Source organism: Monodelphis domestica, chromosome 1 (genome assembly GCF_027887165.1).
Source record: "Monodelphis domestica isolate mMonDom1 chromosome 1, mMonDom1.pri, whole genome shotgun sequence".
Classification (NCBI taxonomy): Eukaryota; Metazoa; Chordata; class Mammalia; order Didelphimorphia; family Didelphidae; genus Monodelphis; species Monodelphis domestica.
Window position 1 is genome coordinate 263,770,232 of NC_077227.1, and position 13,668 is coordinate 263,783,899.

General features: G+C 37.6%; 1 protein-coding gene and 1 non-coding gene across 2 annotated transcripts in view; one reads left to right on the forward strand and one right to left on the reverse strand.

The window, feature by feature from the left end:
* The window catches only part of TBPL2 (TATA-box binding protein like 2), a 64,102-nt gene that overhangs the window by 29,581 nt on the left and 20,853 nt on the right, over positions 1–13,668 (reverse strand). Inside the window, exons 5-6 of the mRNA XM_001376564.3 lie at positions 12,905–13,072; positions 7,597–7,691 (exon numbers count right to left, since the gene is read on the reverse strand). Of these exons, the coding sequence (XP_001376601.2) occupies positions 7,597–7,691; positions 12,905–13,072 (263 nt within the window). The remainder of the gene's footprint in view (positions 1–7,596; positions 7,692–12,904; positions 13,073–13,668) is intronic.
* LOC130456615 (U6 spliceosomal RNA) lies at positions 10,187–10,297 on the forward strand. Its single transcript, XR_008915685.1, has one exon. It is a non-coding gene; the product is annotated as a U6 spliceosomal RNA (small nuclear RNA).

Consider the following 13,668-nt stretch of genomic DNA (forward strand, 5'->3'; position numbering starts at 1 on the left):
ACTATGAACTTACAGGTCTATTGAAGTGTAGGGGAGAAAAGAATTTTGTGAAACAGGCTTTAGTATACATGTTCCGGGAGGCAGTAAGTAGAGAATCTACATGTTAGGTATACAGGGGAGGACTGGAGGGTTGCAATTACATCTGTAAGGACATTACAGCCTAAAAGTGGGTTCCAAGTTCAGTGTTACAAAGAGTAACTTTTCTCATATTATCTCACATCTCATACACATACACACACATATCTCCTTTACCTTCTGTCTTGGAATCAATACTAAGCATTGGTTCCAAGGTAGAAGAGTGGTAAGGGCTAGGCAATAGGGGTTAAATGACTTGCCCAGGGTCACACAGCTAGGAAGTGTCTGCATCCCAGGTTTGGCTCTCTATCCACTGAGTCACTTAGCTGTCCATTACACATATTTTTACTTCTCTTGCATCAGAGAAATAAAAGAAAAACTTGACATAGATTTATTCTACCCTATCAGGCTTCTGGACACAAAGGCAAGCATTCACTTCAGGGATACCCTATACAAATAATAAGATGTGTAGTAAATAAAAAGATTTCATATCTTTTTAATTTTTCAGAGCAGCTCTGTTTTGGTACTCTCTCCTGGGAGTTTGGTAACACATCAGTTTATATTTGTTTTTATATTATTTTATATTAAAACCAAAGCAGATTTAAATAAGGATATTCACTTCAAGCTTATATCATACCTGATAATACTGTGTTTTGGCGCCTCCTAGAGGGCCACAATTTCCAACCACTAGAAGAAGAAAATCACAAGTTGGTATCATAATATAGAATTTTAGAGCCAGAAGGGAATGCTGATTTAGTCTAGTTCAGACTTAGTATTTCACAGATGAGAGAAAAATGTGTCATGGAGAAGAAATTAAGACTGGAAGAGTGGGGACTAGACATTGTGGCACAGTGCTAGGATTGATCAGAGAACTTGAGAGTTTGAATTTTAACTGCTACCAGAGAATCCCAGAGTTATCTCAAACTTAACATGCCCAAATAAAATTCATAATTATTACCTCAAGTCACATCCCTCTTCCAAACTTTGATCAAAAGCAACAGCTTTTTTTCAGTATACATGTTCATACCTTTGGAGTCCTCTGTGGTTCATAGTCAGTTGGCAAGTTTTGTCAAATTTATGTCCATAAAATCTTTTGCCTCCATCTCCTTCTATCCACTCACACAGCCACTGCCCTAGTTCAGTCTTTTATCACCTCTCCCTTGCCTGGTCTATTACAATAACCCCCTAATTTTGTTCTCTGCCTCTAGGATCTCCCTTTTTCACACAGCTGTCAAACTGATATTCTAGATAAGTCCCCTTGCTAGAGAAACTCTTCTGTTTGGAATGCATCACGAAGATGATAGATGACTGTCCATGGGCTAGATTCTTGAGAACTTTCTCCTATGGACTATGAGAGCTATGAAAATCACTCTCTTCCTCTCCTTTGGACCTCTCTTTTTTCATAGAACTGTCTATCTTTGGTGCTTCCAGAAAGGAGATCTTTCTTCCCTCCTTTTCCCAGCAGCAATGTGTGGAAGAGAGAAATTGGGAAAGTATGCAAAAAGACAAAAGCAGTGGAGGCTGATGACCTGTCAGTCAAACAAATGTTCTTTTTGGAATTTTGCCGGGAGAAACAATTGGAGGCAAACCAACTGTTTGGTGGGCTCTGGTTATCTTGAAAGAGGGAGTTAGGAGTTTTCCTCTCTTGGACTTTGGAGACTCAAGCTGAAGGAAGTCTTGTGACTTTGAAGGCAGAAGAAAAAAGGACAAAAGTCCAGATATCTCTCTGACTTGCTCTGTTGATGATAGTGCCTGAACTTCCAGACCTATCAGCCATTTCTTTCAATTGAACTATATTCCAACATCCTCCAACCCAAGACTTATTGTAGTATTAGGGAAATCCCTAACCCTCTTACCTCCATTTCTTATCCTTTCCTGTCTTCCCCAATAAACCCCTACTTAAGATAAAGAAGACAAAGAGTATTTCATTTGAGACATCATAAACTCTTCTGAGTTGATTTAGAAAGAAGAAGAAGGAAGGGGTTGGGGAAGATGAAGGGAGGCTGAAAGAAGGGGGAAGGAGGTATAGAGGGAGGAGGGAAAGATCGAAGAAAGAAGATAACTGCCTGATCTGTTAGTTATCAATTACCAATCAAATATAGTACCTTATTATTTATTACAAATGAGAGCTTACAGCACAATTACATGTGTTGGTCCAGGCAGATCTGAGGCTGGATCTTGAGCCCTTGGCTGTCTTCTTCTGGTTTCTATTTCCTTTTATGAGCCCAAGTTAGCAACAAATGATTCTAAGATATGGATACTTGCAGTCTTCATGCTCAACTCCATGAGTTCAAGAGTTCCTGACTAGGTGCTGGCTGCCCAGCAGATCTACTTTCAAGTTTCTTCGAGGAGATTACCAATGGTAAGGCTGACTTTTGGTTGAAGGATTAAAGGAAGCTATGTCCTTGCTGGGCCAGGAGATTTGTCTCTTGTGACTTTTTTAGAGAGTTTAGTGTTAGAGTTTTAGAGAGTGTTCAGCATTCTGTCCAGTAGCCCCACAAAGTTGTCTTTATCATCCAGTGAGAGAATAATGACCATAATAGGGACATTTGAGATATTTTACATATTTGTTAATGTAGATCTAGGATTCTTTTGTATCTTATAGAGTTTCTGTTGTAGGGAATACGAAAAGTTATCCAATATCTGATATCTGATACTTACCTTGTTTAGGACATTGAGTGCCTTTTTTAGAAGGGATCTGTTACCTATAGTTTGAGGAGATTATCAAAAGGAGCCATACCTAAGCTTTATTTTTGAGATTTTCTTGGACTTATTTTAAGGTAGGGCTAGAAAAAAACCTGACACCCCACCCCCACTTTCACCCCATTTTGGGTTCACGCTATCTCCCAGTATTGAACTTTAGTCTGTAAAAAACTGGCTTCCCTTTTTAAGGCCCTCTGGGATTTATGGTACAAATGTAATTCTCAGCACCTCCCTAAAAAAGGTTAGAATTTTTTATGACATATTCAAGCAATATTTATTAAGCATCGATTGTAGTTTTCTAAGTCTCAATTTTCTGTTAATTTTATTGCAAACAAAAATGAAAAGGACAAAGAGTAGCCAATAAAAATGATAGACTAAAAAAACCCCTATCCTTCTAAAATGACACTTTTACTTCACATATCAAATTGTTATGAGTTAGAGGTTGAGGTTGACCTCATCCTATTGGTATGTTAATGTGTTAAAAACTGATATATCATTGACCAAAGCTTGTTTTTCAAGTACTAATTTTCAGCTCCTAACCTTTTTACCCCCAAGGGTATGATAGAGCCAGCTTTGGGATCTGGTTGTTAATTTCTTTTTTTTTGTAAAAAACCGTTGTTCTCTATCTTAGAATCAATACCGTGTATTGTTTCTAAGGCAGAAGTTCAGTAAGGGCTAGGCAACTGGGGTTAAGTGACTTGCCCTGGGTCATACAGCTAGGAAGTGTCAGAGGTCACATTTGAACTCAGGACTCGCTGTCTCTAGTTCTGACTCTCCATCCATTGAGTCACCTAGCTACCCCTGACTCTGGCTGTTAATTTTAGTATGAGCATATACACCTTGTTAACTAGCAACTGCCACATTCTGACTTGATTTTATTATTTTGTTGATTATTTAAACTTAAGAAAGCATAGAGAAAATGTTAATGCAGATTAAACTTTTTTTTTTCCTGGAGAGTCATTTACCAGCACACCTAAATTTGTGTGCACTATTCTGTGATAATTATTCCCAAGAATTGCTCTCAGGGGACCTATCTCTCCCCAAAATAACTCACCAAACCCTAGTTTCCTATAATTTTGGAGAGAAATAAGACTAAATGTGAAATATTTTACCATAACCTCTTCCAATGGGCAATTCTAATAGCAAAATAAAGCTTCACAGTATGATTAATGCTTCTTTTTAGAGAACAAAAACAGACTTGTGACTTAAGAAAATTGCCAAGAAGGACTTTTGGGAGATCATCACAACTCATTTTTCTAAATTAAATTTAAATGAAATTATGGAGCTGCCATGCTTCATCTAGGTAAAAGATTTCAAAGCATGGCATGAGCTCCATATGGACAGTCCCATATATTAACCTTTTGTAGACATAATTGGTAGTCTATATCCTTTACAGGAGATGTTAAGTGTAGGGCAACTCAGGGACTAGAGCACTAAGGTTGGAGTCAGGAAGCCTTGAATTCAAATTTGGCCTCAGACACTAGCAGTGTGACTCTGGGTAAATCATTTAACTCCCATTTGCCTCAATTTCCTTACTTGTTAAATCTGATAACAAAAGCACCAACCTCTCAGGGTTGTTGTGAAGATCAAATGAAATAGTAATTACAAAGTATTGAGGCACTTAGTGCTACATATTAGCTATTATTATTATTGTTATTATTATTATGCATTAATGCAAGGACAGTAATAGAATGTTTTCTTTCACTATGCATATTTCTTATAAGAGTTTGATTTCTCTTTTTCAAAGGGAAGTGAGGAGGTGGGAAGGAAAGAAAATAGATTTTTGCTAACTAAAAAACATTAAATAAAAAAAATCCCATGCATCTTATTTGTGCTGTCTTAGTCACAGCTAGGAGGTACTGTGGATGAAATGCTGAGTGTGAAGTCAGAAAGACTCATCCTCATGAATTCAAATCCGTTTTCAGACATGAGTTGTGTGACCCTGGAGAAATCATTTAACCCTGTCTACCTCAGTTTCCTCATTTGTAAAATGAGCTAGAGAAGGACATAGCAAACCATTCCAGCATTTCTGTCAGAAAAGCCCCAAATGGGGTAATGAAGAGTCAGATACAACTGAGATAGTTGACCAAGTGACTGCTTTCTATATAGTGAGTTATGTGGGTCTTGGGAAAGATGGAGTTTCCACAAGCCAGATCTTCTCTGTCTAGTAGTAGTAGGGAAACAACTCAGCAGTACTGAGAAACAACAGTAGATGGCCATAACAATGAAAAAGTAAGAAAACTGTTATCCATGGGTAAAATGATTCTAATGTAACTTTAGTTTTCAAAGCCAGGGGGCTATGGAAATAGTCTTAGCAAAGGTTTTCTCCAGTGAGGAAGCAGAACTATAATCTAGTGGCAGGAATTCTGTGCCTGAAACATATTACATTTAACTTGGGGTAAGTTCGAGATAAGAGAACTGTCTGTGAATTGATCCAACCATTCTGGATGGCAAATTGGAACTATGCCCAAAGAGTGATAAAAGACTGTCTGCCCTTTGATCCAGCCATAGCACTGCTGGGTTTGTACCCCAAAGAGATAATAAGGAAAAAGACTTGTACAAGAATATTCATAGCTGCGCTCTTTGTGGTGGCAAAAAATTGGAAAATGAGGTAATGCCCTTCAATTGGGGAATGGCTGAACAAATTGTGTTATATGTTGGTGATGGAATATTATTGTGCCCAAAGGAATAATAAAGTGGAGGAATTCCATGGAGACTTGGAAAAATCTCCAGGAAGTGATGCAGAGTGAAAGGAGCAGAACCAGGAGAACATTGTACAGAGACTGATACACTGTGGTACAATCGAAGGTAATGGACTTCCCTATGTAGCAATGCAATGATCTAACACAATTCTGAAGGACTTATGAGAAAGAATGCTATCCACATTCAGAGAAAGAACTGTGGGAGTAGAAACATAGAAGAAAAACAACTGCTTGATCACATGGATCTATGGGGATATGATTGGGGATGTAGACTCTAAGCAATCACCCTAGTGCAAATATTAATAATATGGAAATAGATCTTGATCAATGACACATGTAAAAACCCAGGGGAACTGCTCATTAACTACAGGAGGGGGTGGAGGTAGTGGAGGAGAGGGGAGGGAAAGAATGTGAATTATGTAACCATGAAAAACTATTCTAAATTAATTAAATAAAAATTTTCAACTAAGAAAAATGATGAGAGAACTGTCACTGGAGCATTTTTTCTGAAAAAAAAAAAATCCAAGGATTTTAGGGCTCAACATGGCTTATCAGTGTGATAAGGTGACCAAAAACATACATTCCATGTTAGAAGGCACTTTAAAAAAAGGATAGCATTCAGGTTAGAGTTCAACTGGACACCATCTTGATCAGATCTTGAATACTGTGTTCAGTTCAATTTTAGGAAGGACACTAATAAAAAGGCTTCATGATTATGCTATATGGAGATCTCTATAAGCAGAGATTCTTAAACTATGGTCCATGAACCTTAAACAAATTTTTTTGATAACTGCATTTTGATATAAGTGGTTTCCTTTATAATCTAATTATATATATATATAAACATCATATCAAGAAGAGATCTATAAAGCTCACCAATTATGCCAAAGAGGTCTCAGGCCACAAAAAACTTAACTCTTTGGTGGAAGGAACTGGGGATAGTCTGGAAAAGAGACGACTTGTGAGGCAGGGGAGAATTAAATTACTTGAAATTTGATCACATTTAATAGATTTACTCTGATTGGATTCAAATGTCAGAACAAGAGAGGCAGATTTGGTGAGCTTTAGTATGGGCTGTTTGGGGAGATAGTGGCTATGTGTTGCTTTTTAGTCAAGTCTGATTCTTTGTGACCCCAGCTGGGATTTTCTTGGCAGAAATATTAGAGTCATTTCCTTCTTCAGCTTATTACTCATACAGATGAGGAAATAGAGGCAAACAAAGTCAAGTGACTTGCCCAGGGTCACACAGCTAGTATGTTTTGGGGGCCAGATTTGAACTTAGGAAGACGAGCCTTCCTGACTTCAGGTTCTGGCACTCTATCCACTGTGTCACATAGCTGTCCAAGTGATATCAAGGTTATAATCTCCCTTTTGGGATTAACTAGCTAGATGTCCACTAGCTAGTCATTTCTCTGAGCAATAATTTATTCATTTTTAAAATGGATGGCAATACTCTATGTGTGTATATATATACACGACGTCAACGTCTTGCCGCTGCGCGTGAGCGCCGACACCAGGCCACAGCCTCATCTCCCAGAACATATACATATAACATGTGCCACAAACTCTGCGCCTCAGTCTTTGGACTTCAAAGCCACATGAGGGTACACCATAGATGAAACTGCACAAAGACAATAGTCATTCTCGATCACCGAAAGACTATCACTACTACTATGTTACATATGCAACATATATAATATGTAAATTTAGCAATTAACTCTAGCATTAAAAGACAATCAACAGTCAACTTCAGGTTATACCTGAGTCACAAATTCTGAACCATAAGGTTAATAGGAAATTTTACTATATTTCAAAAGTATTGAAATCACCAAATGTATTTTTTTAACCCTTACCTTCTGACTTGGAATTGATACTAAGAATTGATTCCAAGCTAGAAGAGTGGTGAAGGCTAGGTAATTGGGGTTAAGTGACTTACCCAGGGTCACATGGCTAGGACTTGTCTGAGGTCAGATTTCAACGCAGGCCCTTCTAATTCCAGACCTGCCTCTCCATCCATGGAGAGCTAACCCATCCCAGTGTATTTTTTGCAAATAGCTGAAAGGACAAATAAATACTTGCATTTGGGTACAAGACAGTAGATATTTCCAGGACTTACCTGTTAATACCACTTTTCCGGATACAAAGATAAGCAATACAATCCTTGGCTTAACCATTCTATAAACAAGGCCAGGAAATAGTTCAGGTTCATAACTGTTATGATATCAGAGGAAGAGATTATAAGTCCTTGACAGCTATTTTCATTTCATATTTAAAACTCAGTACGTAAAACTTCATATTAAAACATTTTTAAGAATACCATTTATATAATATTATTTTGGAAGATATTATAGTCAAGACATTATTTAAAACACAGAACTTTAGGATAGGAAGGGATCTCAGAGGCCATCTGGTTCAATTTGTGCATCTTATTTATACCCAAACAAGAATTCTCTCCATAATATAATTAGTAAGCGGTTATCCCAGCCTTTGTTCAAAGACATTCAGGGAAGGGGAACTCACTACCCCATAGCAGTTTTATGTAAGAGCAGAATGTCTCCTTTAATAGTACAACCCTTCAAAAATTATCAATCTCTTTAGGCTACTGATTTTAACATGTGTCACCTTAAAGCCATCTGAATATAAACTTATCAACTCATTTAATTCAAGTAGAACATACTTTTAATATGAATTTAGAAGTAATGGAGACAAACCTAGGAGTCTCCGGATCTTTGGGAGTCTAGGTCATGTGTGTTCTGGCTCTTTACTGAAGGGCTTGGTTCTTTGGGATGACAATTTTCCATTTGGGTGGCCCCTGGATCCTCTCACCCCCACAACATGAAGACTTGAAAAAGCCTCTTCAGTATATTAATTGATTGAACGCTCAATATGAGTCAGCATGACTTCGGCTGCCAAATCTCAGGATGTGTCAGCACAAGTATGATATCCTTAAGGATAGAAGTCATAGTCTCATGGTTCTACATACTGGGCAGACCACATGTCCAGTGTTGCATCCAATCCCATTCACTGCAATTTAAGAGACACTGACGATATTCTAAGGAGGGTAACCAAGATGGTAAGGAAAACCCCAAGCTATATCAATAGAAGGAATGGTTGAAGGAACTGGGGATATTTGTCCCTGTGAGGAAAAGCCTTATAGCATATATTTGACTTTTTTCAGGCATTTGAAGGGCTGTCATGTGGAAGAAGAATTAAGAGAGACAGGGAGCTAAAGTCAATGGGTGAACATCATAGAAAACTAGATGTCAGCTCAAGGTAAAAGAACAAATTAAAAGGATCAAAGGCATAGATTGTTTTGTGAAGCAGTGAGTGCCTTTAGAAGTGTTTGAGGCAGATTGACTGACTAGCAGGGATACTGTCAAAAGGAATTCTTAATGGAATGAATGATTGGACCAAATGACCTCTAAGTTCCCTTTGACTGTTAACATTTTGTAATCTTAGAATTAATTATACATAAAATACATATCTGTCCTAGAAATGTATAGCAGAAATAGCCTAAGCAAATCCAGAGGGTACCACCCCCACCCCTCCCATTTTTGGGAAGGAGCCAAAGTGACAAGTTAAGAAAAACCAGGTCATGAGGTAGAAGTGAATTTTTTTTTTTCTGTATAGAAGAGGATATGTTTTGGGGAAGTATGTAGAAATAAAATCACATATTCCAAACAAATTACTAGAATTACAGACAGGCTTAACATTTTTGATCAAGCTTCATTTGGTAGTACCACCTATAATTTTACTTTTAAATTTTGTATGCACTCTCAGGTTCCTTTCAGCTTTAAATCCATGATATTATAATCCTACAATGATCTTTTTCTTTCCCCTAACTCCCATCTGCAAACTCTTAATGATTTTTAAAAAACCCTTACCTTCCATCATAGAATCAATACTCTGTATTGGTTCTGAGGCAGAAGAGCAGTAAGAGTCTAATGGGGATTAAGTGATTTACCCAGGGTCACACAGCTAGGAAGTGTCTGACGCCTGGCCCTTAATCCACTGAGCCACCTAGATACCTCCATCTTAATGATTTCTAAACAGCTATAAGGACAAACTGTCTGTCCTTTAATTCGACTGGTTTGTTAGTAGAGGTTCAAATGCTCTTGGGTGACTGGAGGTCTCACTTGAGCTTTTAATATCTTCTCCCTTCTAGAAGATGGATGGAAAGACCACTAGATGGGATGTCAAGAAATCCCAGGTTCAAATCCAGCCTCTATCACTCACTATCTGTGTGAATTTGAGCAAGTCAATTAATTTATTACTCAAGTTTTTCATCTGTAAAATAAGGTTCTCAGACCAGATTGGAGTTTTCCAGCTCCAAACTTGTGTTTCTGTGATTCTGCTGTCACAGTCCACAGGAACACATACAGGAAAAAAAAAAAAAAGATGTCTATTGGTCTGAAACCTCTATGTTCTCTACAGTTTACCCTCTTGATTTCTGGCTGGAATCTTCTCTTTCTTTTCTCTCCCCACAACTGAGAAGGGCTTTATAGCAGAAAAAACTGGTAGTCCCCTAGCTTTAGTCAAGGCTTCACTATTTATCGTGTGACCATAGGTGATTCAATTGCTCTGGACCTGTTAACTTATTTGTGAAATGAAGGGTTTGAATTAGATGATCTCTAAGTCTCTTCCAGAGCTCTACTGGTCTGTGATTCTATGATTACCTGAAAGAAGTTATTAAAATATCGGGGCCAGTGCTTGCTTTGGCAACACATATACTGAGATTGGAACGATACAGAGAAGATTAGCATGGCCCCTGTGCAAGAGTGCCATGCAAATTCATGAAAACATAGGGGCCATTTTATGGAATTATTTTTGGCTGTTTCTCAAGGTAGCCAGAGAAAGCAGAAAGGAACTTCACCCAGACATAGCTGGAGCCAGAGTTGCCAGTAAAGTCTAATCTGCTGTACAAACCAATGAACTCCTCACAGTGGAGAATATATATGACATCCATTCAGAATCAGGCATCTAATGTGAAGAATACACTTAATGTTTGTGGAACTGAAACCTGGGGCTAGACAAGACAAGGCCATTTGTGAAGCTATGGAAATGCTGAGTCCTGAGTTGGGCAGTATTAAGTTCAAGTGCATCCAGCTACAAAATTGAACTCCCTCAAATTAACAAGTTTGATTATTCGTGTCACTGAAGGAATCTATTTTTTTTTAAAACCCTTACCTTCCATCTTGGAGTCAATACTGGGTATTGGTTTTCAGGCAGAAAAGTGGTAAGAGCCAGGCAATGGGGGTTAAGTGACTTGCCCAGGGTCACACAGTTGGGAAGTGTCTGAGGTCAGATTTGAACCTAGGACCTCCCATCTCTAGGTCTGGCTCTCAATCTACTAAGCCACCCAGCTGCCCCCAGGAATCTATTTTTAAAAACAATTCCTTAAAGGTTCTTAGAGGAGTAGGACCTCCCTTTCTGCTAACATGTTACTTATATTAATAAATAGCATATATAATTTTCCATATATATAATGGATATACTATGTATAATTTTTTATGTGATCAAAATAATATTGTAACAATTTCTAAACAGTGTCCATTATCAGTTTTCAACCCTGCTCAGTCTCTCTGGCAGAGTCAATCAAAAGCTGCATCAGCACCTTGAAAATTAGAAGTTTGCTATCTCTAGGTGCCAAAGTTACTTTAGGATTTGAACCCAGAATTCAGTTTTGATCTGATCAATTCCCACACTGGAGGCTTTATTGCTGGTGGCAAACCCATCTCAAATTCATTCAAGGATAAGCTGAAAGGTTTCTCATTATTAGGTATAAATGTGGACATGGGGAAGAAGGAAACAAGCATTTATTAAGCTCCTCTAATCTATGCTAAGAGCTTTACAAATATTATGTGATTCTCACAACAACCCTGAGAAGCAGGTGCTGTTATGATCTCCATTTTACAGTTGAGGAATCTGAGGCATGCAAAGATTAAGTGACTTGACCAGGGTCACATAGCTGTTAGGTATCTGAAGGTGGATTTGAACGTGGGTCATTCAAATTGAAAACCAACTTAGTACAAAACATTAACATCCTAGTTACAAGAGCCTAAGGCTCTACCCAGTGCACACATCACCTCACTACTTCTAACTAATGAGGTTGGTTAGCAACCAATAGAATGCCTAAGATAAGATATCTTCTCCCTCTTCCTTTAATCTTAGTTGGGACAACTTTGAAAGGTTAAGAAAATACTTTGCAAACCTTAAAACACTTTGCTATAAATGTGAGATACTATTATTAAGCAGTATAATTAGAAGAGTGAACCATGCAAGTTCTCTAGATGTTGCTGCCACCTCTCTCCCCTTTCCCTGCAGATTCTCTCCAGTATAAGCATCCATCAGTTTCAAGGCGAATAGCCTGGAGGCTATAAAGCTCAGAAGACTCTGTGTTCAAGGCTAACTGCAACCCTATAGTAAAAATGGGGCCGAGGAGTCACACATATACTCTAGAGCAGAGATTCTTAATCTTTTTTATGCCATGGACTCCTTTGGCGGTCTGGTGAAGTCTACAGACTCTGTCTTAGAGTAGTGATTTTCAGTGCAAAAAATTAAATACATAGGATTACAAAGGAAAATAATTACATTGAAATATAGTTATTATATAATATATAAGTTATATATATATATCATACACACATATGTGTACACATATGTGTATATGTATACGTTGGTGAGTACACATGCAGATGTCTAGACATGTACACATACATGTATTTATATATGTACATATACATACATCTATAGATGTGTGTTTGTGTATGTCTACGAACTTTATGTGTGTATATATAAAACACACATAAATATTTATATTTACATTTATATGTATGTGTATATATTTTATATTTTTATTTATGAATATAAATATATTTGAATATATTTACTTATATATTTAAATAGAAAAATAAATATTTTAATATATTTTATATATTATATGCATTTATATATATATTTCATAATTCACAGACCCAGGCTAAGACCCCTATATAATCTAGAGGCAGTTCTGGTTTGGTATAGACCCTAAAATAGGTACTAGATGAGACTCCCCACGTAGCTTGACCATCCGACTCTTCTCATCTTCATTTCACTACCCTTCTCCCTCCCTCCCTATTTTTCTTCTGAATCTCTGCCCCCTGCTAACTTTATTAGTCCTAACAAGTGGACACTCCTCTTCCTCTCCTGAATGGTGTCACAGCAATTGCCTTTCATGCAGTAGGTGCTCAATAAAGATTTGTTAAATAAACCTCAGATTAAAAAGATTGGAAGTGTGATATTTGATAATTTTATAACCCCTTAGGTTAAAGTATTTCCTTCTGTATTTAAATGTAAAAAATTAATTTGTTTTCTAAATGACATACATTATATTATTAAATGATTTTAACATTGAAGTAGCCAAGGTCAAGAGAAGGCCATCATACCTACTGAATTGTTGATGGGTGAGGACCAAGCTTTCCAGCCTGATCGGAAATCTCACATCACAACTTCCAACCATGTTCTGTATTTTAAAATCCAGAAATCTGGCGGGAAATCCAAGCTTTTGTACTACCCGGGCAAATTTCCTTGCTGCAAGGCGAGACAATTCTTCACTGGAAAGGGGCATAAACAATTCATTTAAAACACACATATACATACTTGTAGGCTTACAATCTTCAAGGTACTGAGAAACACATATTACAAAGGAGTTTTTGAAATAATTGACTGAATAAGACATATGCACACAAAAAAATAAATCGGTGTAAATGCTAAATGAATGCTATATTGTTATATATTAAGAGTGGCATCCATGGCAGATTTCTAAAACATGCCATCATATAACCTGATCATTGGAGATTTTTTACTATAGATCTTCCTTTTACCTTACACTCAAATAGGAAGAAAATGATTAGAAAGGTATAGTACACAGCTATGGCATTGATCACATATATGTTGGGGGTAAGCTGGGAGAACAGGAGCAGGATATAGGAGGAATGGAGTTGATGAACTAATTGGATCCCTCCATCTTTAAAGCTGGGCCAAAAACTTAAAAAGAGAGGCAGGGAGGGAAGGATGAAGGAGAGAGAGAAAGAGTCAGAAAGAGAGGGAGGGGGCAGGGACAGCTGGGTGGCTCAGTGGATTGAGAGTCAGGCCCAGAGATGGGAGGTCCTGGGTTCAAATGTGGCCTCAGACACTTCCTAGCTATGAG